This window comes from Hippopotamus amphibius, chromosome 13 (genome assembly GCF_030028045.1).
Source record: "Hippopotamus amphibius kiboko isolate mHipAmp2 chromosome 13, mHipAmp2.hap2, whole genome shotgun sequence".
NCBI lineage: Eukaryota > Metazoa > Chordata > Mammalia > Artiodactyla > Hippopotamidae > Hippopotamus > Hippopotamus amphibius.
Genome location: NC_080198.1, coordinates 100,556,406 through 100,581,027, shown reverse-complemented (window position 1 = coordinate 100,581,027; position 24,622 = coordinate 100,556,406). Strand labels below are relative to the sequence as shown.

The 24,622-nt window shown below is 63.0% G+C and overlaps 1 protein-coding gene across 1 annotated transcript in view; it reads right to left on the bottom strand.

Annotated features, from left to right (window-relative positions):
* HTRA3 (HtrA serine peptidase 3) overlaps positions 1 to 22,820 on the bottom strand; it is a 30,401-nt gene extending 7,581 nt beyond the window's left edge. Inside the window, exons 1-6 of the mRNA XM_057705805.1 lie at positions 22,436 to 22,820; positions 10,518 to 10,617; positions 7,367 to 7,589; positions 4,306 to 4,500; positions 3,195 to 3,227; positions 1,355 to 1,469 (exon numbers count right to left, since the gene is read on the bottom strand). Coding sequence (XP_057561788.1) covers positions 1,355 to 1,469; positions 3,195 to 3,227; positions 4,306 to 4,500; positions 7,367 to 7,589; positions 10,518 to 10,617; positions 22,436 to 22,820 — 1,051 coding nt within the window. The remainder of the gene's footprint in view (positions 1 to 1,354; positions 1,470 to 3,194; positions 3,228 to 4,305; positions 4,501 to 7,366; positions 7,590 to 10,517; positions 10,618 to 22,435) is intronic.
* Between the last annotated feature and the right edge of the window lie 1,802 nt (positions 22,821 to 24,622).

The following is a 24,622-nucleotide window of genomic DNA, read 5'->3' as shown; positions in this document are numbered from 1 at the left end:
GTGCAGCCCTGGATCAAGTTCTGAGCTTCCCGGCAGCCAAGGAGAAAAGGGCTCAAGAAGTCAGAAGATCTCCCAGCCAACAGAAGCCTTCAGCTTCTTTAAGGAAGACCAGCTGTGCCCTGGCTCCAGGCTGTCTTCACGGAAAGGACACGGATGAACCAAACAGGGTCCTCAACTGCGGTTCTTCATAGGACGGGTCCTCATGGCCCTGGTTGGGGCTGTACTGGAGTCTGTGTGCTTGGCTGGTGGGGTCGTGGAGGATGGGGCAAGCATGAAGAAGCCCCCCTGCCCTCAGTGAACTGCTGGCGAGGGGGCTGGGAGGAGACAGGGAGCAATGTGAAGGTGTGAGCAGTGGGGCTGAGTCAGGTCTGGGCGCCGGCCAGGAGGCGCCAGGGCAGATAAGATGGGGAGAGGGAGACATCGCTCTGGCCAAAAAGAAAGGCAGGAAGGTGGACGCCGCCAGGAAAGGTCCCGAGATCAGAAGCGCGACCCTCCTCCAGAACGTGGCTGTGACCACCAGCTCTGGGAAGGTGGCCGGCCTGCCCCACGAGGGACAGTCACCTGGCCTGGTCCAGCCTCTCCCAGACAGATACTCATGGCCATCTGGGAGCGGGCAGGGAGGGCTGCACGCGCCTGCGTGGGTGGGCGTGGGAAACGGAGGATGAAAGGAAGATGTCCAAGGATCAGGGCCTCGGGCTCTGCTCGCCTGGAGTAGAGGCTTCCCTGCCCGGCAGTCTGCACGGCCAGAGGGCTGACGGAGGGAGGACTCAGGGATGGGCAGGTGGATGGGAGGAAGGGTGGGTGGGTGGCTGGATGGATGAACAGAAGGAAGGAGGAAAGGAAGGAAAGAAAGAAGGAAAGGGAAAGAAGGAAGGCAGGATAGATGGGTGAGTGGATGGACGGATGGATGGATGGATGAGTAGGTTCATGGATGGGTGGGTGGGTGGAAGGATGGGTTGGGGGATGGATGGGTGGATGGGTGGTTGGTGGGTGGGCAGATGGGCTGGTGGGTTGGTGGGTGGGTGGGTGGACAGAAGGAAGGAAGCACCAGGTTCTGACAATTATGGAGCAGCCCAGACAAGTGAAGCCCAGGGGCCAAACCCCCTGGAGGTGGGAGGCGAGGCGGATGATCCGCAGCCAGAGGGGCTGGTATGGAGCGATGGGGGTGGACGTGGCCATGACGTGAGGAGAAGATGCGAGAGAGGCTGAGGTATCCTGGGCAGGGGTCTCAGGACACTGGGGCCGGGTGGGGAGTGAGCACAGGCACGCAGCATCGCAGGACGGCCTGGCCCGGCCGGGGGCTGTGGGCTCTGCCCTGGGACAGCCTCCCAGCCTCCGCGTGGGGGCTCCGTACCTTTGCCGTGCTTGTCCTGGAACTCCGAGAGGAAGCGCGTGATGCGGTCCGAGGGGATGGCAAAGGAGATGCCGGCTGCCACCTTGAGCGTGTTGATGCCAATGACCTCGCCGTCCTGGGAGGGAGATCAGAGCAGGGGTCACTCGGGGAGGACAGCTGCAGAGCAGCGTGTCCGCGCCTTGGTCCCCAGGAGGACCCTGGCCATCGGCGCCCTCCCTGAGGGGCTCTGAAAAGGTGCTCTGGGGTCCACATCTGGGTCAGGGACCCCCACCTCTCCTGCCGTTTGCCTCCAAACCTGACCCCACCCCCTCCAATCGCTGGAGCGTGTCGGCCGGGGGAGCTTGCAGTCTGCCCCTGAGAAGCAGAGCCCGCTGACCGAGGACACCCCCAGGCAGCACCCTGCGTGGCTGGAGCAAGAGGGATGTGGTGAGGACTGTGGTACCCCCCCCTTCTAGAAGTAGGGTGGGGGCGCGTGGGCCAGGGCGGCCCCCAGCATCCTCACTGCCTCTCTTCGTGGCTGGGCTCCCACCCTGCCCTGCCCACCCTGCAGCTTGGCCGGATCTGCCACCTGAGACCTCACTCCTGGACGTAGCTCCTCCCACAGCCCGGCACGCACCCCCCACCCTGGCTCTCCCGTTCATCTCAGGGTGTGACATCTGCACACAACACCCAGGCCAGGGCCTGGTCTGGTCACCAGGAGTCCCCTCTGGGGCCCGGGAAGAGCTTTGGACAAAGGCACACTTCGTCTGCCTGGTCCCGAGTGCCCGTCCCCACCTGTTCCCCAGGAACCGTGAGGTGGGAGGACGAGGTGAGGAGAGGATCCAGGGATGGAGATTCCCCTCATCAGCCCTGTTGGTTCACCACCCCCTGCCTGGACCACAGGCAGCGGCCTCCTGCACTCCGGCCTAAAGTCCCCCCACGTGAGCTTTCTTGAACGCTATGGCCTTGGCCCCACTGCGAGACCGCAGGGCTCGTCAGGGCGCAGGAAGACGCACCATCCGCGTCAGGAAGCAGCCCACCAGCCTCCTTGCACCGCCTCCCACCTGCTGCCCCAGCGGCGGTGCAGGCCTGGGACCCCACCCCACGCTTGTGCTCCGCCTTCTCCCTGGAATACCTTTCTCCTGCACATCCCCATCCACCCAAACCCGCCATCCCCACAGCCCAGCTGAGATGCTCCCACCTCCAGGAAGCCCTCCCTGATCCCACGTCAGCTGCCAGGTCTCCAGGCTTGATGTCCCTCCAGAGCTCTCCCTGCTCCTCACACCGTGCTTGGGTGTGCCCCTGCCTGACCCCATCCTGGGATGGGACCCCCACCCACCGCCGGCACTTCCTGGATGGCAAGGCTAAGGCTTTCCCCTGAGATCTGGCATTCGGGGAACAGGCACCTGTGTTCTGGAGCGGCTGGACCGCAGCTGCTCAGTGTGTCCCCCAGAAACCCCTGCCCATGGCCGGGTCTGTCCTTACATGGCCCAGACGCAGGGACCAACCCCAGGGAGCCTGGATGCCGAGGTGCGGGGCACATTCCTCTCATCTCTTGTCAACACGATGACAGGGGGTCCCCGAGGGGGTGACCGGTCCACGGCCCGCGTCCCCTGCCCCAGGTCCGCCACAGCCACATGGCCCCTGCGTGGGCTGCTGTTCTCGGGGCGTCCCTCACTCCCCTGACAGCACCAGCACCCGGGGGCCATGGGACAGCACGTGCTCGGAGTCCTGTCCTCCTCCTGGGCCTCCAGACCACCAGCCGTGCTCTGGGTCCCGTGCCCACCTCGAGGCTGCGCCCCACCCCGCATGTGAGCAGACCCCCAGAGAACGCGAGGCGCCTGCTCTAGGGGACACTTACCAGGTTCACCAGTGGTCCCCCGGAGTTCCCGTACTGCAGGGGGAGGAAACTCCACGTTAGCTGTGACCTGAGCCACCCCACCCCCACCCCATGGGCTCCCGAAGCTTTCTCTTCCAACCACCGTTCCAGCCAGCGTGGGAACATGTCACTGAATGTCATCCCCAGACAGCGCCAGAAGCCTCATCGCCATCCCCCGTTTCGAGGCCAAGTGCGTGGCCATCTGTTCATCAGGGTCTGAGCTTCCCAGCACTGTCCAAACAGACCTCGCGGGCTCTCTCCAGCCTCGCGTCCAGCACCGGGTGGATGCCGGTGGGGCGCCGTTTCCCATCCCACAGGCCTCGGGGGGTCTCTCAAACACTAACGCTTCCAGGAGAGGATCTGAACCACGGCAAAGCCAGAGAGGCAGGAGCTGGGGATCTGGGTGAAGTGCTTGGTGGATGCAAAAGGCGCCATCCATAGACGAGTAATAACAGGGACTTCCTAGGTGGTGCAGTGGTTAAGAATCTGCCTGCCAATGCAGGGGACATGGGTTTGATCCCTGGTCTGGGAAGATCCCACATGCTGCAGAGCAACTAAGACCGTGCACCACAACTACTGAGCCTGTGCTCTAGAGCCTGCGAGCCACAACTACTGAGCCCACATGCCACAACTACTGAAGCCCACGTGCCTAGAGCCTGTGCTCTGCAACAGAAGCCACCAAAATGAGGAGCCTGTGGACCACAATGAAGAGTAGCCCCCGCTCGCTGCAACTAGAGAAAGCCTGTGTGCAACCACAAAGACCCTACGCAGCCAATAAATAAATAAAATAAAAGGAAAGAAAATAATTTTTAAAAAAAGTACTAATAACAATACTAGCAATGCTCAGCGTTGAGCAGGGTGTGTGACCTGGGCAAAGATCCTTCAGGGGCCTCGGCTATGCCTCTGCATCTCTGAAGGGCTGTCCTGGGTCCCAGCAGCAGCCTCTGACGCCCAGGGCCGGCCCTGCGCCCCGGGCAGAAGCCACAGGGGGTCGGAGCGCCACTTCACGTAAAGAGAGCGCTTTGTGGCCAGCGTCGAGGGATGGAGGGGGCTCCGGGCGCGGGCAGCCCCGCGGCCGCGGGGGGGGGCTCACGTTGATGATGGCGTCCGTCTGGATGTAGTCCATGTCCGAGTCCCGGAGGCCCAGCTCCCGGCCGTCCCGCTGGGCCGTGCTGACGATGCCCGTGGTCACGGTGTTCTGCAGGGCGAAGGGGCTGCCGATGGCCACCACAAACTCGCCGGGCCGCAGGTCTGCCGAGTGGCCCAGCAGCAGGGCCGGGAGCTTTTTCTGGGGGGAGGCGGGGAGGGAGGTTCAGCTGTCGGCCTCTGGTGGGACCAGAGCCAGATCACGTCCAGGTCCCCGGCAGGGGGGTCCCCGAGGCAGCTGGACAGAGCCGTCAGGGCTGCAGACCGAGGCACGAGACCCAGGGCTGGTGTTCACGGAGCAGGGCTCAGCCCACCAGCGACCGCAGCTCTCCCCGGGGCAGGCCACGGGGCCCGTCACAGGGAGGGTGCACAGAGAGGCCCGCTGGGCATGGCCTCCGAGGCCGCTGAGCCCAGTGGTTCCGCAGTCCCAGATCCCTCTGAAAATCGGACAGCAGCACCCAGAAAATGAACCGCACACACGGACGTGCGGGGCTGCGGTCTGCAGGAGCCCTGGGGCTCAGCGGGGACCTGGGACACTGGCTTTGGAGTCGGGTGCACGTCAACCTGATCTCCCAATAGAGACACACAGGGAAGCTGAGGCCAGCTCCCTCACTCCGCACACCCCCCCCAACTCCTGGCACACCGAGACACCCGCACTCTCCTCTGTTTTCTCCTGGAGCCAGCGGAGCCTGTCTGTCTGTCTGTCTGTCTGTCTGACTCTGCAACTGGACTGGGAGCTCTGAGAGGTGCTGTGTCTGATTTGCCTCCGCGTTCCTGTCCGATTTGCTTCCGTGTTCCGGAAGCGGCAGGGCGCACGCTCAGAGGAGGTGCCCGTGAACTTGGTGGGTTTCCCTGTTTTGATATCGCACCCCTCATGGCAGATGTCACCCCTGGCGGAGTGGGGGGCCCGTGGGACCCCTCGGCACCACTTCTGCAGCTTCCTGTGGGTCTGTTCTTATTTCCGGACAAAAAGCCTTCTTTACAACATGCTGGCGTTTCCCCGCCACCAGTGCGTCAGGGAGAAAGGCAACTGCAGGGGGCAAACGTCCAGGTGAACTAAATAACATGAAACCCACGTGCTAACGGTGGAGGGAAGTAAAGCTTCCACATGACACACTGGGAAAAGGAAGAAGAGCACGGGCGATGGCCGCGCCCGGATCACAGGGGCCTCCGCTAGCTCCAGAGGTCGGGGGGCAGGACCCGGAGGCGCAGACCCGCGGGACGGCGGGTTCTGTCTGGCCCCTGCTCCCAAGTCAGGAGCTTCCCCTCTGTGCTGTGTGCCACCAGGTCAAATAAGGATTTTTTCTGTTTTTCGTAACAGCTCTTGATGAAGGAGGAAAGGTAAATGTCTGTAAACGGAGCGAGGGGGGTCCCCGGGGCGGGTGAAGGAGGCACCGGGCAGCGGTGCCCACTTGGGAGGCGTGGGGCCTCGACGCGCCCCCTTCTGTGATGCTGGGCGGTGATGCCTCAGTAAGTGGCACACAGGGTCCCAGGTGGAGAAACCGGGCGCTGCATCCGGGGTGAGCACCCAGAGGGACACATGGTCGTGCAGGGTTTGGGGGCTAAGAGTCAGACCTGCTGCTAGGAGGACTGCTGCAGGCACTGGGCATCTCTGGGCGCCAGAGCTCCTGGGTCTGACGGACTCTGCCAGCATCTTTGGCCCCAGGTGGCTGCCGGGGTGCACCCCTGCTCCCGCCCCCACCCCCCGGATTCCAGTGCCTGGAAGGGGAGAGACCCAGCGACAGCCAGACCTGGAGCCTCATCCAGCTCGGCCTCTCCCCACGGGGGCCCTTGGGCAGGGGTCGCACACTGTGGCCCTTGGCAGATCCAGCCCAAGCCAGCCCAACGCAGCGGCCTCTTGCGTAAATGATGTTTTCTTGGACCAGAGCCCAGCCATCTGTCTGGCCTGTGGCTGTTTCCTCGTACAGTGCAGAGTTGAGAGGCTGCGACAGAGACCACAGGGCCCACGAAGCCTAAATCATTTACTATCTGGTGCTTCACAGATAAAGGGCGCCAACCTCTGTCCGTGAGTCCATCCTCCTCTCCCAGCCGCAGCGTCCTCGTCTTTAAGGTGGAGGTGGTGCCCCCAGACTCAATAATTACTGTGAAATGGCTCAAAGGTGGGCAAGGGTCTCCATTAGGACAATGACCTAGAGCCGCGAAGCCTCCTCTCCCATGATGCGGCAAGAGGACACCTCCTTGCAAAAGACTCAGCATCTCAAATGCTGGCAACTGTATTCAGGTAGAGCAGGAGCCACATGAAAACTCAGCCAAGCCGGACTCGTGGACCTCAGGGCGTGGGCGGGGCACAGGTCGCCGCAGGTGAGCCCGCAGGGGCCCCGCAAAGTCCTAACCACAGCACTGGATGGAAAGACACACGCTAGAGGGAGGCCAGGGCTTAGCCGAGCGGGCCCAACCTGCCCCTGGTGAGAGTGACCTCGGGCAGTCACCTGACTCCCCAGGCCTCAGTGTCCCCCCGAAGCAGCCGGACACTGGCGCCCCTCCCGCCAAGGGCTGTGGTGGGAATTCGGGAGGTGCACAGGCACGGTGCCTCCCAGAAACAGCCAGCGGTGGTCGCGGAGGAGCACTGTGACCCTGGAGTACGTCTGCCTGCTCAGCTGGTGGGGGCTGATGCGGAGGTGGGGGCGGGATGGGGATAAGTAGCCCGGGTGCTCCCCATCCGCCTCTGTCACCCCCATGAGCACAGCAGCATCCCCAGGAATGGACCCGGAAGGGACGATGGACGTGTCCTGGGCCTCAGAGACCCTCCACGTGCGAGCAGCCGTGGGCGACACGGAGCCTGCTCTGTCCTGCACAGGCGGCCGGGGAAGCGCAGGGCCGTGTCCGGACACCTGGGTTCTCACCCCACTAGACCCAAGACTAGGGACACGCTGCCGGTCCCCGGGGGGCTCAGGTCCTCCGAGGGTCCGACGGCAAGGTTGGGCTGGTGCGTCTCCGAACCCTGGGGTCTGGGAAGACGCGTCCACCCTCCCCCGCTGCCCACTCACCTTGGGGTGGATCTTGATGGTGGCGATGTCCGACTTCTTGTCGATGTCTTTGATGGTGGCCTCGTAGGTGTCACCACTCTGCAGCTGCACCTTGAGCTGCTGCCGGCCTGAGACGGCGTTGGTGCTGGACACCACGTGGGCGTTGGTGACGATCAAGCCGGCCTCCGACATGATGAAGCCCGAGCCGCTGGACAGGGGCACGTTGCGGCCGAACAGAGGGTGTCTGCGGGAAGGCCAGCGGGCGGGCGTTCAGGGCGGGGCGGGGGTGGGGCTGGCTGCAGCAGGGGGGCTGGGGGGGTGGGGAGAGGAGCAGAGCCCGTGCCTGGGCTTGGTGTCCACCAGCCCAGGGTCGATTCCACCTCTGCCGCCTCCTGGCTGTGGCCTTGGCCAGGTCATTAAGTCTAGACGCACGTCACAGCCACAAAGAGGGGACCATGACCTGTGACTTGCCATCCACGAGGACAAGACACGAGGCCCGTGAATGTCAGACCCGTGATGACACAGCAGGCACTTCCTGCCCTGGAGCCAGACAGACCAGGATTCTAACCTCGAGTCTGGTCCCCATGTACACCTGCCTGACTGTGGGCAGGAGGCGGACCCCGCTAGCCTCAGTCTCCCCATCTAGCAAATGGGCTGACAACACCTGCTCCACTGAGCCGGGCGCCTGCAGACAGTCGCTCCACAACAAGCAGGGCTGCTCCTGGCACAGGGGAGATGCAGGGATGTGCCCAGGCCCCCACGGGACTGTCACTCAGCAGGTCCCCGGGGAATGTCAGCGTCCCAGATCTCTGGCTGTGCAGAGAGAGGGTCGTAAACACTGAGGGGAGCGTGTGCCCACCTCCCTCTGGCAGCTCCCCACTGCTGCCTGCCGCGAAGCCCCAGATGGCACGAGGCGCAGGGCTGGCGAGGCTCTGCTCCAGGAATTCCATGCCTCGATGGGGAGCCCTGGACGTGGCAGGACAGGGACGCCGGCCTCAGCGTCTGCCTCCATAGTATGGGGTGGAATGGGCAGCGCAGCTGGCGGGGGGCCTGCGTCAGTATTCACAGCTGGGGGACATGCCCCACCCCGGCCAGAGCCCTCTGAGCAGCAGCCTCGGCTCACAGGACGCTGCGCGCAGCTCAGGACCTTCCCCGGGGAGGGTCGCCTCTGAGACCCCAGTGCAGGGCCGGGATGGAGCAGGTCCTCCGTGCCCGAGGCTGCCCGGCAGAGATGGCGGGAGGGAAGGAGCCGGGACGGCGGGAACGTCTCAGGGGAGTGGGTCTCTGGGAAGCACAGAAGACCACCTTGCCGCCAGCAGGACCAGGGACAACTAATGTCACCAAGAGCTCCCCCCGAGCCAGGCACCAAGTCATTTTTTGCTCACGGCCGCCCTACAGGGTAGAGAGGCCTCCAGCTCACGGGTGGGGGAGCAAGCCAGTGACATGAACCACCTGTCCGGGTCAGGCAGGCAAAGGGCACAGCGGGGGTTTGAACCAGGCAGCCTGGCCCCTCGGCCCCCCGTAGGGTGACCAGAGCATCTGTCCACTCACATCTGTGACCAGCCTCTCCCCACCCAGTTCCGTGTGGGCCCCTTGCCCCGCGGGGCCCGTGGGCCTGCCGTGTGTAGAATTCGCCCTGAGTCTGTGGAAGGGCCCCAGGCAGCCCAGGGCCTCCTGCCCACCACCGTTCAGGGGTCACAGCCGGGGGTGCCTGTGCTGGGGATCCCCTTCTCGTGTCTGGGATCTCACCGCCTCGGCCTCGCCCACCCGGACATCAGCCTCAGAGGCTGACATAGAAGCAGCATTGCCACCCGCCCGGCTGGGCTGCGGTTAGCAATGAGCTGGTTTGGGGTCTGGTGCCTGGGGCCTTCTGGAAAGACGCTGCCCCCTCCGAGCCACCTGCAGGGGGAGGGGCGTGCCATTCACAGGCCCAGCTGTCATTTCCTTAATGACACATCTCAGGGTCTGGGGCCCGTGGCAAGGGCAGGGAGCGGTCAGCAGGTCGCAGGGGGATGGCTCAGCTCTGAGGTCCAAGAGACCTGGGGCAGCTCAGCAGCGCTGAGCTGGGGCTGTTCCCTGGGCCTCTGCTTCCACATCCAGAAAATGGGAACGTGCGAGCCTGCCTCCTGGCCTCATGGGAAGGTGAACATGCGGTCAGTCAGCCCTGAGGGACGGGCTGCCTGGTCCTGGCCTCTCTCCCCCAGGAGACGGGCACACGGCAGGGCTGTCTGGAGACGCGCAGGAAGCGAAGGAAAGGCAGCCCGTGCGGCGCCCAGCACAGACCAGGGTCCGAGCGTACTGCTGAGCTCACGCCACTGGCCGCCTCACCCTTCCGAATGGAGCACGGTCCGCGGGGAGCCCGCTCCCTGCCCTCCAGAGATGGAGGGAGCGATGCCCAGTGACGCAGGCTCCCACTGGTCAAGCTCCACGTCCAGTGAGCAGGGGGCCCTGCACTGGGGCCAGGAGTCAGGAACCCCCAGGGAGTTCTGCCCACTCCCGGGAACCCAGACCGCCTGGTCCTCTGGGCCTCGGGTGGGCGTCATGGCACTGGCCGGCCTCCTCTACTGGGGGAAAGTGCTGTGAAGTCAAGGAAGGCCCCGGGGTCGTGGCTGAGGCCTCGGTGACCGTCCCCTCGGGCGGCGTGGCACACAGGGGCCCGGGTCCCTCCGATCCCAGTAGGACGGAGCGGGGTTCTGACCCTGTGTGTCCTGTCTTGGCCGCCGCGGGCCCCCTCTGCACACAAGGGCCAAGAGGTTAAGAAAGACGACAGAACAAAGACATCAAATTTGAGAAAAGTCATGCTGTTCGTGTCTTCTCTTCGGGGGGTATAAGTTGATTTGGTACGAGACCCCAGGGTTCCACGGGAGCCAGCGGTTTGCAGGGCGGCACCAGCTCAGACAGTCCCCGTGACACCGCAGCCACCACCCACCTCACACCTGCTTGTTTCACAGCCCGGTCACGTGTGAGCCGCTTTCCGTCTCCTTAGGTGAGGAGGTCCGAGTCAGGGAGGGGGCGTCCTCCCCAAGGGCAAAGCAGCCAGGCGGTCTGAGCGAGGCCCGCCCGACCCCACGCCCACTCTGGTTTCTACTGCCCCCCAGCGCTCGAATCGAGTCTAGTTTGGGCCCAGCAGATGGGGGCCGACATTGGAGGGGCAACGGGGGGCTCCACGCACCTCAGGAAGAGCTCTATGTGGACCACGGCCGGCGCGATCTTCTCCACCACATCGGCGATGAAGTTGAACTTGTACCGCGGGCTGGTCAGCTGGTGGAGACCTGCACTGGCAGGAAGAACCAGGTGCCTTCGTGAGGCCCAGACATCCGGGAAGCGGGGCTCCTTCGTCCCAAGGATGGTTAATGCTGAGCTTCCTCACCTCACATCGCCAGGCCGGCCAGGAGGCTCAGAGAGGTCAGAACACTCACCCCGGGCCACACAGCACTGATACGATGCTCAGGCTGCATCTGGGCCAGTCCCCCTGGGCCCTCGCACTTTCTCCTACATACAGCAATGCCCTGGCACAAGGAAACCAACCCCTCCCCGGCCAGCTCTGGCCCGTCCCTCCAGGCCCTGGGCTAGGGCCGTGGCTGGACAAGGTTACAGCAGAAGCCCCTGGGTGGTCCCCTCTGAGCTGCACCCGCCTGGCCATGGTGTGGCCCCCTCGTGGGCCACGCCGGGCCGCTGCTGTCTGAGTCGCCAGGGCCGCCCCCCCACCGCCCCCAAGGCAATCTGTGTCTAACTTGGCCAGAACCCAGGCCGGCTTGCCAGGCAGCTCACGACCTTCCCTGGAATCTTCGCCGGCTCAGATTTCTGCTGCTGTCAGCAGCGGGGCTGCCGCCCGCCAGGACCACAGGCCTGAGACGTGTGGGTGGCACAAGCATCACACCCCTTTGGTCTCCCTGCAGGGGTGTGCCGGGGTCTCCCAGGCCCCCGCCAGAGACCGGCGCTGTCGGAATCCGCGCTGCCCAGCACCACTTGTAAGTGGCTCCCAGGGCCTGAAATGAGCGCTGGGCTGCACACCACTGAGCTCCAGCTGTGTGGCTTTAGGCAAATCACTTACCCTCTCTGGGCCCCTTCACTTCATCTGAAATGTGAGATGGAAGGTGCCTCTCCACCCCCTCCCCCAGAGAGCGGTGGGAAAAGGATGTGACTTGCAAAGTGTGAGGCTCCCAGCCCCGGGGGAGGGGTCGAGGCAGGGAGCCCACCACCCACTCTGCTCCCTTGTGGCGGTAAGCAAAGAGGGCTCAGCCTGCGCGGTCCGGCTCTGCAGCTGACCTGTCTCTTGATGGTCTCTGGGAAGTGAAGGAGCATCAGGACCCAGTGGAAATCTGGTTTTCCAGGTTATCCAAAGGGACGGAGGGCGCAGGTTGGGGGCGGCCCGGCAGCAGGGTGCAGGCCCACAGTCAGCGCCTCACAAACATCTGTGGACAGACGCGGTCCCCACCCGCAGCCCGACTCAACTCCCCACTGTCCGGGGGCAGTCAGGGCGGGGATCGTCGGCTCCATCACGAAGGTGGGGAAGCTGAGGCTCAGTTCCAGGAGAACCGGGCTCTGGACTGGGGTCGCAGGGCTCCTTTCTGTAGGGCCCTCTGCTCCCCGGTGGTCCCCCAAGGCCCTGACTGTGCATTAAGCCTGAGCTGGGACTCCGGGCCCAGAGGAGAGCTTGCCTTGGGCTCTGTGGTCCAGGGAGGCAAGGAGGGTCCACCCCACAGATCCTGTGATGTCTGCTTCTCAACCAGCCCGTCGGCGCCGGCCGCAGAGTGCCCAGCTCCCTGAGGTCAGCCTGAATCAAAGGCCGCCTGTCCGGGGTGGCCGGAGACTGGCTGGGAGACTTGGCCCACTGCCGACCACCTCGCGGCTCCTTGATGATCAAACGGCAGCCGCCAGGGACCCCCTCCCAGAGGCAAAACCCAGTGGAGGTGTGGCGTCTAAGGTTCAGAGGTGGCGGTCACAGGCAGCGCCCAGGCCGGGCCAGGGCTGTGCCGCTCCCGGCACACACAGGTGCCTGGCGTGTTTATCTCCATGGGGACTGCGAGTAGTCCCCGAGACTCTGGAGGAGAAGCTCCTGGTCAGCTAGCCCGTGGGGGCTGAGCATAGCTCTGCCTGCCCCGTCCCCAGGGCCCCGGGAACCTGCATTCATGCTCGATCTTCAAGGCAGAGGGAAGGAAGCCAGCCACCAACGCTGCTGCCCCTTCCAGGGTCTGGTCTCTGACAAGAAGCTCCCCTGCCAGGCGCCCCTACATTACCAAGGTCCCCGGAGCACCCCAGGCAGGGGGAGGACTCAGCACCAGGCCTGGATTCACTCTGGCCGAAGGTCGTGCCCACCGTGCTGTGCCCAGAAGGGGGAAGCCAGATGTCACCCCTCCCCGCTGCGTATTCCATGGGGGCCACTTAGCCCTCGTCTCTGCTCTGTCACCCACCACTCTGTCCTCATCCCACGTGGACCGCTCCCCAGTTCTCCCTACCATGATGCCCCGGCCTGTCCCACATGCAGCTCAAATTCCACCTCCTCCAGGCAGAACCCCCGGCAGGCTTCTCCCAGCCTTCCTTCGGGCTCCTATCGTACTGCCTGGCCCACCACACTTGCTCTCATAGGGACGCCGAGTGCCTTCTGTGTGTGTGCCCGGTGCTGGGGACAGGCCAGTGACCAGCCAGGCACGGCACTGTGTGACCAGTGATAGAACACAGGGAGGCCCAGGGTGAGATGGGGGGGTCCAGCGGTGCCCCGATCCAGGCTTGGAAGGACACCCCTTGAGGCAAACAGAGATGCAAAAGCACAGCATCACCCATGAGGCTGATTCATGCAACTCGGCCAACTCTAGACCGGGCCCCCTGTGAATAAGGCAGAGGTGGGGTGAGAACATCTCATCGGAAGAGGCCACGTGATTGGATCCTGGATCTCAGAGACTCCAAAGCTCTAGGCACGTTTGTCCACCCCCTGGCTGACCCAGCCCAGGGCCTGCAGGCTGAGCGTGCCCTGAGCCGCCCAAGTGGCCAAGGAGCTGACCCGGCGACCTGTAGATCTGGACAGCACGGTGGCCTCCCTCCAAATGCTTTTCTTTCCAATGCGGCCTCTCCAGAGATCACTTAAAATAGATGACACTCAATTTCATGTGATGATGTAAAAACAAAAACCTTCTGTAAAATATTCATAGGCCAAAAGCTGGCAGGAAACACCTCAAAATATTTCATGGTGGGTATCCAGGGGCAGAGGCTGAGTTATGAGTGATTTTGTTTTCTTTTGCGCATTTTCCAAATGTTCTCCCATAAGTAGTTAGATACAGAAAAAAAGAGAGACGGGAGAGAGGAAGGCCTGGAGGGGCTGTGAGCTGGGCTGGGGGGTGAGAGAGCAAGAGGCTGGCGGTGTTTCCCACAGGGCCCTGGCGGCTGCCAAGCGCCAGGAGCGCCAAGGAGGAGCAGGGCAGTAATTACCTCCCACCCCGGCACCTGCTCCCTTGGGACACACACATCTGGATCCCCTGATAGTCCAGCAGTGACCAGCACACGTGAACCCCAGGCAGCCCTTGGGGGTGTGGAGTGAGGGAGGGCCTACCCTAACCCTAACCCCATCCCTAACCCTAACCCTAACCCTAACCCCATCCCTAACCCTAACCCTAACCCCAACCCCATCCCTAACCCTAACCCTATCCCTAACCCTAACCCTAACCCTAACCCTAGGATGAGGTTGCTCTGCTTGACCCCATCCGACCCAGCACACAGTAGGTCTGCAAACACCACCACAAAGAACATTGTTCAGCCTGTGAACCAAGTCTGGCGGGGCACAGCCTCACACCACCAGCATCAGTGGCCAGTTCTGTGTCCCAGGAAACAGGCTGGAGGCAAAGATGGTTCAGGGTGGAGACAGGCCTGGAGCTAGCCCCAGGTCCCACGGACTTCAGAGCCTGTGCCCTCCCTGACCTCGCGGCCTGGGGCTCCCCGTGGAGCTCCTAGGTCAGCCGACCGACCGGTGACACAGGCCCTGCCAGGCCCTGTCGCTTTAAGCCGGCGAGGTGGGTGGTGGGGCCGGGGTGGGGGCGGGGCAGGGCCTGCTTCCTGGTCCTCCTCCCCACACACAGATGAATCATCCCATGAATCAGTGGGAAGGGAAGACGTGGTTCCCACCGCCTCTTTCCTCATGCAAACCTTGGGCCCCACGGCTGGGAGGCAGACTCTGTTTATTTGGGGGTTTTGACAACCCCCACCCCCACCCTCACCCTGTCCTGGAGCCAAAGTTCTGAAGTCAACAGTCAGTCTTGACCAGATTCAGCTGTTACCATTTTTTTTGTTTGTTTTCAAAAATAAGCTGCAGTCCACAGGCTTTGGAAGCTCTAGTCAGGAAGAACTTGACACACAGCAAAGCAATCAAGGCCAGGTGTCCGGCGGCGCCTCCCGGGAGAGGAAGGGGCACAGCCAGGGCGGAAAGGGACAGGGAGAAGAGCGGGCAGGGAGCCAGGGGGCCCTGACAGAGGACCTACTAAGTGCCAGCTCTGGACAGTCACGACTGCCATGGAACGGCTGGGGAAATCAAGGCCCAGCGTGGGAAAGTGATTGGCCCAGACACCCCACAGGGCCACTTGTACTGCTGCACAGGCTGTGTACTGCACAACTCCAGGACCATTCTTAACAAAGATCACAGCGTGACTACCTCCCTTGGAATTGTGCAGTGCGCAACCTGCCCGACTGTATGCATAACCCCTTCAGCACACCATGGGCAGGGCCAGGACTGAGACCCAGCTCTTTCCTCTAACTCCGAGGTCACTGCCCCTTCTTCTATTGCCTCCTGAAATCAGAAGGCACCCCCCCATCCCCATCACCCAGTAGCTAGCTGAGAGCTGGGGATGGAAGGGCCATCAGCAGATGCCCATGAGATTCCAGGCTGTGCCCATCTGTCCGTGACACGGACTACAGCCGGCAGGCCAGATGGCAACCTCTCAGCAGGGCTCAAGGACCTGGGTGTCCAGGTCCCATTTACATCTGCAGCCTTGCTACTGCCTACCTGGTACCCTCAGGTCTGGTTCCCCAAGCACATGTGCTCTGAGGTGTCCCCCCACCTTTGCAACCAGTCCCTCCCTCATCCCCCCCCCAGGCCCAGGCCAACCCCCCTCCCCTCGGGAGCCTGCCCCGACTCAGTGAACAGGCTCTCTCGTCTGGGGCCCAAGGCACCTCGTGACGCCTCCCAGACCCGTCCCTAGGACTGTCCCCACACCTGGGTGCCCCCCACCCACAGCTGGGAGCAGAGAACTGCAGGGGAACAGGGGAATTGCATGTGGGCGCATGGTCCCAGGGGCCCCTCCACAGCCTGCCGGCCCCACCCACCACCCACAAGGGGCAGGCTCTGAAGCCCCAAGAGCCGCCCTCCGGGCCTAATCACTTCCCAGGATGGCTCCCTGCCTGTGTTTTTCTTTTTCTTGAAAACGCGCCCGTCCCCGAGTGAACTGTCTCCCCCCGGCCAAAGACAGTGGACACAGCTCCCAAGGGTGCGGGGTGGCAATGCCACTGTCTGCGACCCCCAGGCTCCCGTCCCTGGAACACAAGGCCAAGGGCTGTGGCCGCGCCTCCCCCTCCATGGGCCACGCCAGCCAGAGCTCCGGGCACTTGTGATACCAGGGAGTCCTCACAGCAGTTCTGCAGGGCAGCAATCCTCACCCACTTTACAGGCGAGGAAAAAGGCCCAGAGAGGTCAGGAGACCCACCAGGGCCCACAGCCAGGTCCCTGACCCCCGACCCCCTGCACATCTCTCTCCCCATGCTGGTCCTCGGCCAGGGTGCCTGGCTGTCCTGCCCCCAGGAGAGCCCTGCCCTGGCTGGTCCTCAGCGTGGGGCCAGCCTGGCTCCTCTGGCTGTGAGTCCCACTGGGGCTGCAGCCAACCCTGCGGAGGAGAGGGCTCTGCCACCAGCTTGTTTGTGTTTTATTAAAGGGGCCCCAACAGCCAGGCAGGACCCCAGGCGGCTCTGTAGGAAGCCAAGGTGCAGTCAGCTCCTGGCCCTCCTCTTACGGGAAGCCCTCCCTGCCCTGACTGGTCCATCAGTTGGCTCCTCTGGCCTCAGGCTCCTCAGCTGTGACATGGGGACCAAACAAGGCCAGCGGAAGCCAGGTGGACACAGCCAGTGGGCTCAGCCCGGCCCACCCTGGCTCCAGCTCAGCCAGCATCCTGCCCATGCTCGCGGTGGGACCAGGTCGGGGCAGTTCATTCCCAAAGTGGCTGGTGTCTCCGCTGGGTCCCCTTGGATGTGGACTTGAAGGCAAGGATGGACCTGGATTTGGGCTGGGTGGGGGTGGAGCTCCACAGGCCTCACAGGTCACGGAGGGGCCCCCAAAGTCTGGAGAGGTGATGAGCTTGCTGCTCTGTCCCAAACCTAGGCCACCCCCTCTCAATGAGACACACACAGCAACACTGCCACCAGCACATGGACAGGGCCACGCAGCAGCCAGGCTCTCACCATGGAACCCGCCCCCACTGGACACCTCTGTGCCAGAAACCACCCCCCCCCCCCGCCCCAGCACCTAATCAGAACTCTCCAAACCCGCTGCTCCAGGAAAGGACCCACGACCCACCCACCCTGCGCGCCACCCACCCCCCGCCATCAGTCATGAGATCCTAACCCCTCTGGAGCCTGTTCCCCTCGGCTGTCACTCTAGCTCAGGCCTAATCAGGTCTCCCTGCCCAGGACACCAGACTCCCACTAGCTGGGACCCTGCACCTACTCTGTCCACCTGCTACCCATAAGCCTTCAGGGGTCCCTCATCTCCTGAAGATGGGTCACCCTCACAGCTCCTATCCATCTGGCACCAGCCTATGCGCAGCATTCCTTGCTGTCCTCCTCTGCACAGGCTCTCTTGGCACCAACCTCTCCGTGGCTGTTCAGATGCCACCTCCTCCAGGAAGCCCTCCCTGATCTATCCCTCTCCCCATTCTGGAGATGGGTTCTCCCTCCCGAGTTCCATGCATCATCATCTGTCCCCGTAACACAGATGATCAGGGACTTCACTGGGACTTAGCTGGCGGTGGCGATGGTGGGCAGGAAGCAGAGGCCAGGATGCACTGAGGCTGCAGGCTGCATCAGAAGTCCTGCCTGGTCCCAAAGGCAGTGGGAGTCACAGCTGGGCTTTGGGCCAGGGAGATCTGTCTCATACCCGCGCCCTTTGGGGTGCTGTGTGGAGGTGCATGGGAAGGGGAGGGGCCTGGGGAGGACAGACCAGATGGGGTGCTGTGGGATCCCAGGGCACCCCCATACCAGCTTAGAGAGCGTGGGGGGTGAGGGTGCTTCCCAGGCCAAGCCCTGGTGGGGAAAGGACAGCTGCACCCCAGGCCTTAAGCGCCTCTTGGCTGGACTCCTGGCTCCTCACGGGGCCTGGGGGCCACCAGATGCTGCAGCTCAGCCCCGCATCCAGGCGGGGAGCAGGCGCAGCGGGACGCCTGATGAGCCTGAATGCAGAATTCCGAGACCAGCGAGGCCCCAGGAAGCTGCTAAAAGGATTAAAAATCGAAAGCCAGCAAAGCTCTTAAATAAATAGAAAGAGAGCCTCTGCTGGCACCTGCTCTGGGGCTGAACAATAAAAGCTGATGATTAACGCCGCGTTGTGAACGGCCCCGGCTCGAGATTCTGACTTAACTGCACGCTCGAAGGCCTCTTTGTCTGCAGCTGTAGGCAGAGAGGCTGTGAGGATCGCAGGGCTCTGCGTGAGTGCAAAGGGACACGCCTCTGCTCTACGCAGACCCTCTGCACACAGCTCTCTGGGTTTTACTCTCCCACTGATAGGTATTCACCCACACCGTGTAGTGTCTGCTTAGCACGGACACAGGAATACCCTAGAGCTGCCCAGATAGGTAGTGAGCCCATCGTCACCGGGGGTATGCAAGGAGGGACTCCCACCACATGGGCCAGCCTTTCATTCCGCAGCACCTCTGAGCTCAGGCGCTAGACCAGGCCCACAGGGAACAAACAGGCCAGATGTCCACCCTGTGAGGCTCGGAGTCTGGTGAAGATGAAAACAAGGCATTGAGTCAAAGAAGAGGTGTGAGGGGTCCAGAGGAACCGCCAAGGTGCACTCATGGGGCTAATGAAGGGGATTATCCAGGCAGTCAGGGAAGGCAGCTCAGGGTGGGGGGACATCCAGGCCAAGGCAGGATGGGGACTTGGCCCTGTGACGGTGAGGGAATGGGAATTTTGGGCAGCTGGCATAGCACGTGCAAAGGCCCTGGGGTGGAAAGGAGACCAGTGTGGCTGGAGCAGAGGATGAGGTGGTATTGGAGGCGTGGGCAGGGCCAGACAGCACAGGGCCTTGGGGGTCAGGGTAAGTGTTGGGGAGCTGCTGAGGGGGTCCCACCTGTGACGGGCAGGATGGATTTATCTAGGTCATCCTGGCTGCTGTGTGAAGAAGCAACCAAAGGGAGGAAGAGGGAGGCCAGCACAGCTGGGGCAGGTAGGAGAGATGGCCCCTGGGGGGATGTTTCCAGGTGGCGCTGAGGACTCTCCTGTGGATGGGAGGTGAGGAATGAGGGGAAGGAAGGGAGTCAAAGGTGACAAAGGCTTCTGACCTAAACTTCCTGTGGGTGGTCCTGTAGGTTGACGGTCACGGCCAGCTAAGACACGGGACTCCAGCTCAGGGAAGATGGGGGCTGGAGACAGGACCTGGGTGTATTTGAAGGCAGGTGAGGGTAGAGCTGGCAGGACTTCTGTCCATGGGGAAATGCCGGCAGAGCCCAGTACCCAACCTGCCACTACACGTGGACATCGCCCGGTGACCTCTGACCAGGCCCTGGGGAGGGCAGGGTGGGGGGACGCTGCCAGTGACGCTCTTTAGAGGCTGAGCCCATCTGCACTGGAGACCCAGGCCTGGCCCTGACTCCAGACTCCAGGGACCCTGCTGCCCAGTCCGCAGATGAAAGCCTGGGGCCTGTGACAACACGATTTTCACAGCCAGCCCGACCCGGGCCAGGCCTGACTCGGTCATTTCCCGGCCGAGTGACCTCAGCCCGATCGCTTGGCCTTTCACAGCCTCAGTGAGCGCATTTGCGGTGCATGAGTAAGGACAGATTCACGGCATCAAATGAGGCAGCGCCGGAGAGAGCCCGGTACCAGCACCGATGCCACAAGGGCTGGATACTGCATGTGCTGCCCCACGGGAACCCGGGTGTCTGAGATCCCTGTGCCCTGGTGACAGTGATTGGACAGAGCCCAGGAGCCAGGATGGGGCCACACACAGACCGCAGTGTGAACAGTGCTCCTGGGAACCTGGACCCATCTCACCCGCCCCCCACCCACCGAGACCTCCCCTCCCCATCCCCTCCGGCAGCCCCAGCTTCTCCGGGGCCCCGCCCCCTGGGCTCTGGCAGCAGCAGGGCTTGTGGGGTCCTGGGCCTGTGCGGCCGGTCCACGTGCCTCTGCTCTGCTCCTGTCCCTCTGTCCCTCTGCGTCCTCCCCATCCTCCGCCCAGAGACTCCCGGTCACCTCCCACAGCTCAGCACCGAAGCCCCTGCTCTGGGGAGCCTCCCAGGCCCTGCCAGATGAACGGAAACGGTGGCGGGAGGAGGCGGAATCGTGGTAATAATAACACACGAAATAAGAAACAGTCTGTTGACGCTTGTTAGAGGCATGTGGCCGTGCGCCATGGCTCCTCACTCCTTGCACCAATTCTCCCCACAGCTGCTACTGTCACCCCGTTTTCCAGATGAGGAAGCTGGGGGCAAGGAACTTGTGGGCGCCCACAGCATTAGTGAGAGGGGCGGGGACAGCACCAGCCGGTGACCTCCCGCTCCAGCCGCTGAGCCCTCTGCCTCTGTCTGTGGTCACCAGGCTACTGTCCTCTTCTCACCCTCCTGTGTCTCCCCCAGGAGAGTTCCTCCAGGACCCCGATGGGGTCTGCCTTATCACAGGGGCCTTGTACCAGCCCACGGCCGCTGGGACACACAGAAAAGGTGCTTCACAAACGTGGACTCCATCAGTCAAGCATAAAGGTTTCAAAAAAAAAAAAAAGAATAAAGGTTTCAGAGACTTCCCTGGTGGCGCAGTGGTTATGAATCCACCTGCCAATGCAGGGGACACGGGTTCGATCCCTTGTCCAGGAAGATCCCACATGCCGCAGAGCAACTAAACCTGTGCCCCACAGCTACCGAGCTGGTGTGCCACAACTACTGAAGCCTGCGCGCCCAGAGCCTGTGCTCCGCAACAAGAGAAGCCACGGCAATGAGAAGCCCGCATACCACAATGAAGAGTAGCCCCCGCACTCCGCAACTAGAGAAAGCCCACGCACCGTGACGATGACCCAATGAAGCCGACAATTTAAAAATAAATAAAATTAAATTAAAAAAATTAAATTTAAAGCAAAAAGAATAAAGGGTTCAAAATGCCTAGACCACCTCCAACCTGCCTGCCAACCCCCGGCGCCCTGCAGCCTGATTCTAATAGCAGCCACTACTTGAGAGAGTAGGCCCACCGACACCCCTGAGCTGCCGTGGGCAGGCGCCAGGCCCACCTCTGTCCCCTAGACCCACCAGCGCAGCCTGAGATGGGCCCGCTGGTTCCGAGCCCCAAGCCAGAGGGCGCAGCGGGTGCTCAGTAAAGGATTACACGCAGCTCCATGACATCAACATGCACCATGCTCTCCTGGGCACAGTCTAAACACAAGACTGACCACAGCACCTTCACTTCTCTTAGAACCCTTCAATGACTCTCCCATATAATCATGGCTAATCCCACGTAACGCTTCCCAAACCGGGCTCCCCGGAACCCCAGAGTGCCAGGAGGCGGTGAGGTCATGTGTGTTTTGCCAGGAGAGAGTTCTGTTGAGGTTCTCTTGGGAAACTCTGGCTTTCATCATTTTGTGGTTTGTTTTTTTTTTTCCCTTCCTGCAGGTTTTCTTAGAAGCTCTGATAGACTCAAGCAGAGTGTGAATCTCCACCGCACGGCTGGTGTGTATTTTCCCGAACTTTTGGGGCCACAGGACACATTTTCAGAATCCCTGACATGAAGCCCAGCCTACAGGATGAACTCTAAAGCATGATTTTATAAGCCACTCGTGGTCCTGTCCCAGCCAACCTGCCCAGCCTTGGGTGTCTCTCACACACACAAGCACACATGTGTGCACACGCATCCCCTGCACACCAGCTGCTCTGGGCTACGTGCTCTCCCCAGCACGGCTCACCACGCACGGTAAGGCCTCCACGTGGTGGTTCAGGCTGTCTTCTCTTCCCAGAAAGCCTATCCCTCCTGCTGCCTGGAAGATATGTCCTCATCCTTGAAGATTCAGCTTACATGTCCCTCGCCCCTGAAGGTTTCCTGACACCCCAGGCAGCCGTGCTTCCCATGGTAGAGCCTGCCCTGGTGGTCAGCTGTGAGCTGAGGGCACACACGGGGCCTGATTCATCTCCATCACCAGGGACTCCGGGCCCAGCACAGGTGGCTGTGCTCAGAGCACCTGTGGAACCAACGCTGCATCCTGCCTTCCTAAGAGGTGCCCCAAACAAATCAGGGCACAGCAGGGGTTTCCAGCATTTTCTTCCACAGGGTCAACCTGTGTGGCAAGAAGCAACCCAGAGTCAACTCTAGGTTAGGGGAGGCTGTTTCAGGGTTTGATGGGACCATTTCCTGCCCTGACCGCCTGTCCCCACGGAGCCCCAAGCGGTCCAGAGACCCCACACGCTTGACGCCACATGTCACTCGACTGGTGTCGCTTGAATACCCAGACTGGATAGTTAAGGCCAGGAAAGACTGCTTTGCATCCAACAGCCATGCAGGGCAGGGATATGGGGACCAGGGGAAATGAGACACAAGAGGAGTAAGTTTTGATGAGGCTGGAGGCTGGAGAAACGTATGGCTAGACCAGGCCCCTCGGGGTGGTCCGGAGAGCGCGGGGTTTCACGGTTGACTACTTCTGTGACCTCGGGGACAGCAGTTTACTCTCCCGGCCTCAGTTTCCCCACCCGGAAGACCAGAAGGCCGGTTCGATGCTTTCTCAAAGAAACCATCCCTTGTGCCCGGGAGCGCAGACCTCATGGCTCCGCGCTGGCGGGGAGCCTGTTTCCCCAGGAGACGGCTTCCTCCCCCCCCCCCCACACCCGCAGTGCGGGCGCGGCCGCCCGGCCGAGCGCTTACCCGATGGGCAGGCGCCCTTCTGCAGCTGGCGCACGGGCGTCCCGGAGAGCTGCAGCGCGCGGCGGCTGGCCGCCTGCAGCGCGCACACGTTGGCGTAGGTGTGCCCGTCGGTGCCGCACACGGCGTGCGCCCAGCGACAGCGACACACGCCGCGCGCGCACTCCAGGCTCTCCCCGCACGGCGAGTCGACGGGGCGGCCGCACGGCTCGCCCTCGACGGCGGCGCACACCAGGCAGCAGTTGCAGAGGTCGGGCACGTAGCCGCCGGGGCAGCGGGGGCTCGGGCACCGGGACACGTCGCAGCGCGCGGGACACGGCGCGGCCGGGGGCTCCCGGGCCAGCGCCAGCGCGGCCAGAGCGGCCAGGAGCAGCGCCCGCGCCTGCATGGCGGGGCCGGCGGCGGCGGCGGCGGCGGCGGGGACGGCGGGGGCGGCGGGGGGCGCACCGAGGCCGCGGCTCCGGGCGGGCGCCCGCCGAGGGAACGCGGGCGGGAGCGCGGCCACACGCGCCGGGTGGCTCAGGCGGGCGGGCGCCGGCACCGCAGGGACATGCCCGGGGCGCGGGGACGCGGGGACGCGGGGGACGGCAGAGACGCCCCCTCCCTGCGGGCCGACGGTCTGCGGGCAGCCGGCCCCGCCGCGCTTAAAGGCGCCGGCCGCGCGCCCTCCCTCCCTCGCTGGAAGGGGGCGGCCCGGTCCCTCCGCCAGCCCCGCCCCGGCCCGGCCGCCCCCGCCCGGCCTTCCGGGCCTGGACCCACCCGCGGCCAAAAAGCTGGGCCTGCCTGGTCTGGGAAACCGGGCTGATGGATATGCTGCGCCCCCCCGCCCCGGGGTAGGGGCCTCGGGGAGGAGGAGCCACCAGGGTGCAGGCCTCGGGCACCCCTGGGGATCCCTGAGCTGGCCGAGCTCATGTCCGAGTTCCAGTGACCTCAGCTACTCCCCCCCACCCCACCCCCCCCCATGGAAATGGGCAAGTCCAGGCCTTCCCAGCTCCTCCTCCCCAGCCCGTCTCCTCTCCCTCCCCCGGGCCCCCACCCCCTCCCCGGCCTCCTCAGCCTGGAAGCCCTCAGGACAGGCCTGGCCCAGTCCGGGTTGGTGGTAGGGATGGACGTCACCCTTCCTGGCTCCCTGCCTCCACTGGGGACAAACCTTCAGGAAGTGCCCCCCCTCCACGCCATTGTCCCCAGTCTTTAGCGCGTGGAGGGTGTGCTCCCCCAGGCTCTGGACAGGGCCTGTTCTGTTCCAGCCCGGGCTCCCGGTGCTGCGCGACCCTGGCCGTTGCCTTACAGCTCCGTGCCTCAGTTTCCTCTCCACAGAAGGGGAAGGCGCAGCCCTGTGCTGCCTCATAGGATGTCGGGAGGGTCCCACGCAGGGGGTGGTGGAGGGACGTCCGACCCGGAGGCCGCTCCATCCTCCTGCCTGTTCCGCATGCGGACTCTGAAAAGCCACTTCAGGCCCAGGCCCTGTCCCCAGGGCCCAGAGCCTGGTGACTGTGATGTCACCTGCGTGACGAGGGCTGTGGGAATCCAAGGAGAGGGCAGAACCCTGCTGTGGAGGTGAGCTTCAAGAGGATGTAGGGTCTGGGACCTCCCTGGTGGAGCAGTGGTTAAGACTCCGCACTCCCAGTGCAGGGGGCCTGGGTTCCGTGCCTGGTCGGGGAACTAGATCCCACAGGCATGCCACCACTAAGCCAAATAAATAAATAAATATTAAAAAAAAAAAAGAGGGTGTAGGGTCTGAATGTGGTAATGGGCCTGGGGCCTGGCAGGGTCAAGCCAGGAGCTGGTCCCCACCTCGGCAAAGGCTCCGGAAGCAAGGGCAAGTCAGAGTGGCGACCCATTGGGTAGAGAAAGCCCTTGGGTGCAGACCCTGGAGCTGGGGGCCTGCACCCTCTCTGGCAAGCCCCTCGGCCGCCTGGTGAAGTCTGGAGAGCCCCGCTCGGAATGGTGTCTTTTAAATGCATAAAACAAGCTGCGCTGCATAACCGGGGGAAGCAGAGCTGTTATTAACATGGCTATTTGATACATAGAACTACAAGCAAATCCACGGTATGCTCATGGCTTCTCTGTGAACCCCTTAAAGAAGACCTGGCCGGCAGTGGCACCCTTGGCCAAATTTCTGAGCACAAGGGGGTGTGAGGTGCCTACAGCCACCTCAGGGTGGTGGGAAAGGCCTGTGTTCCTCTCGGT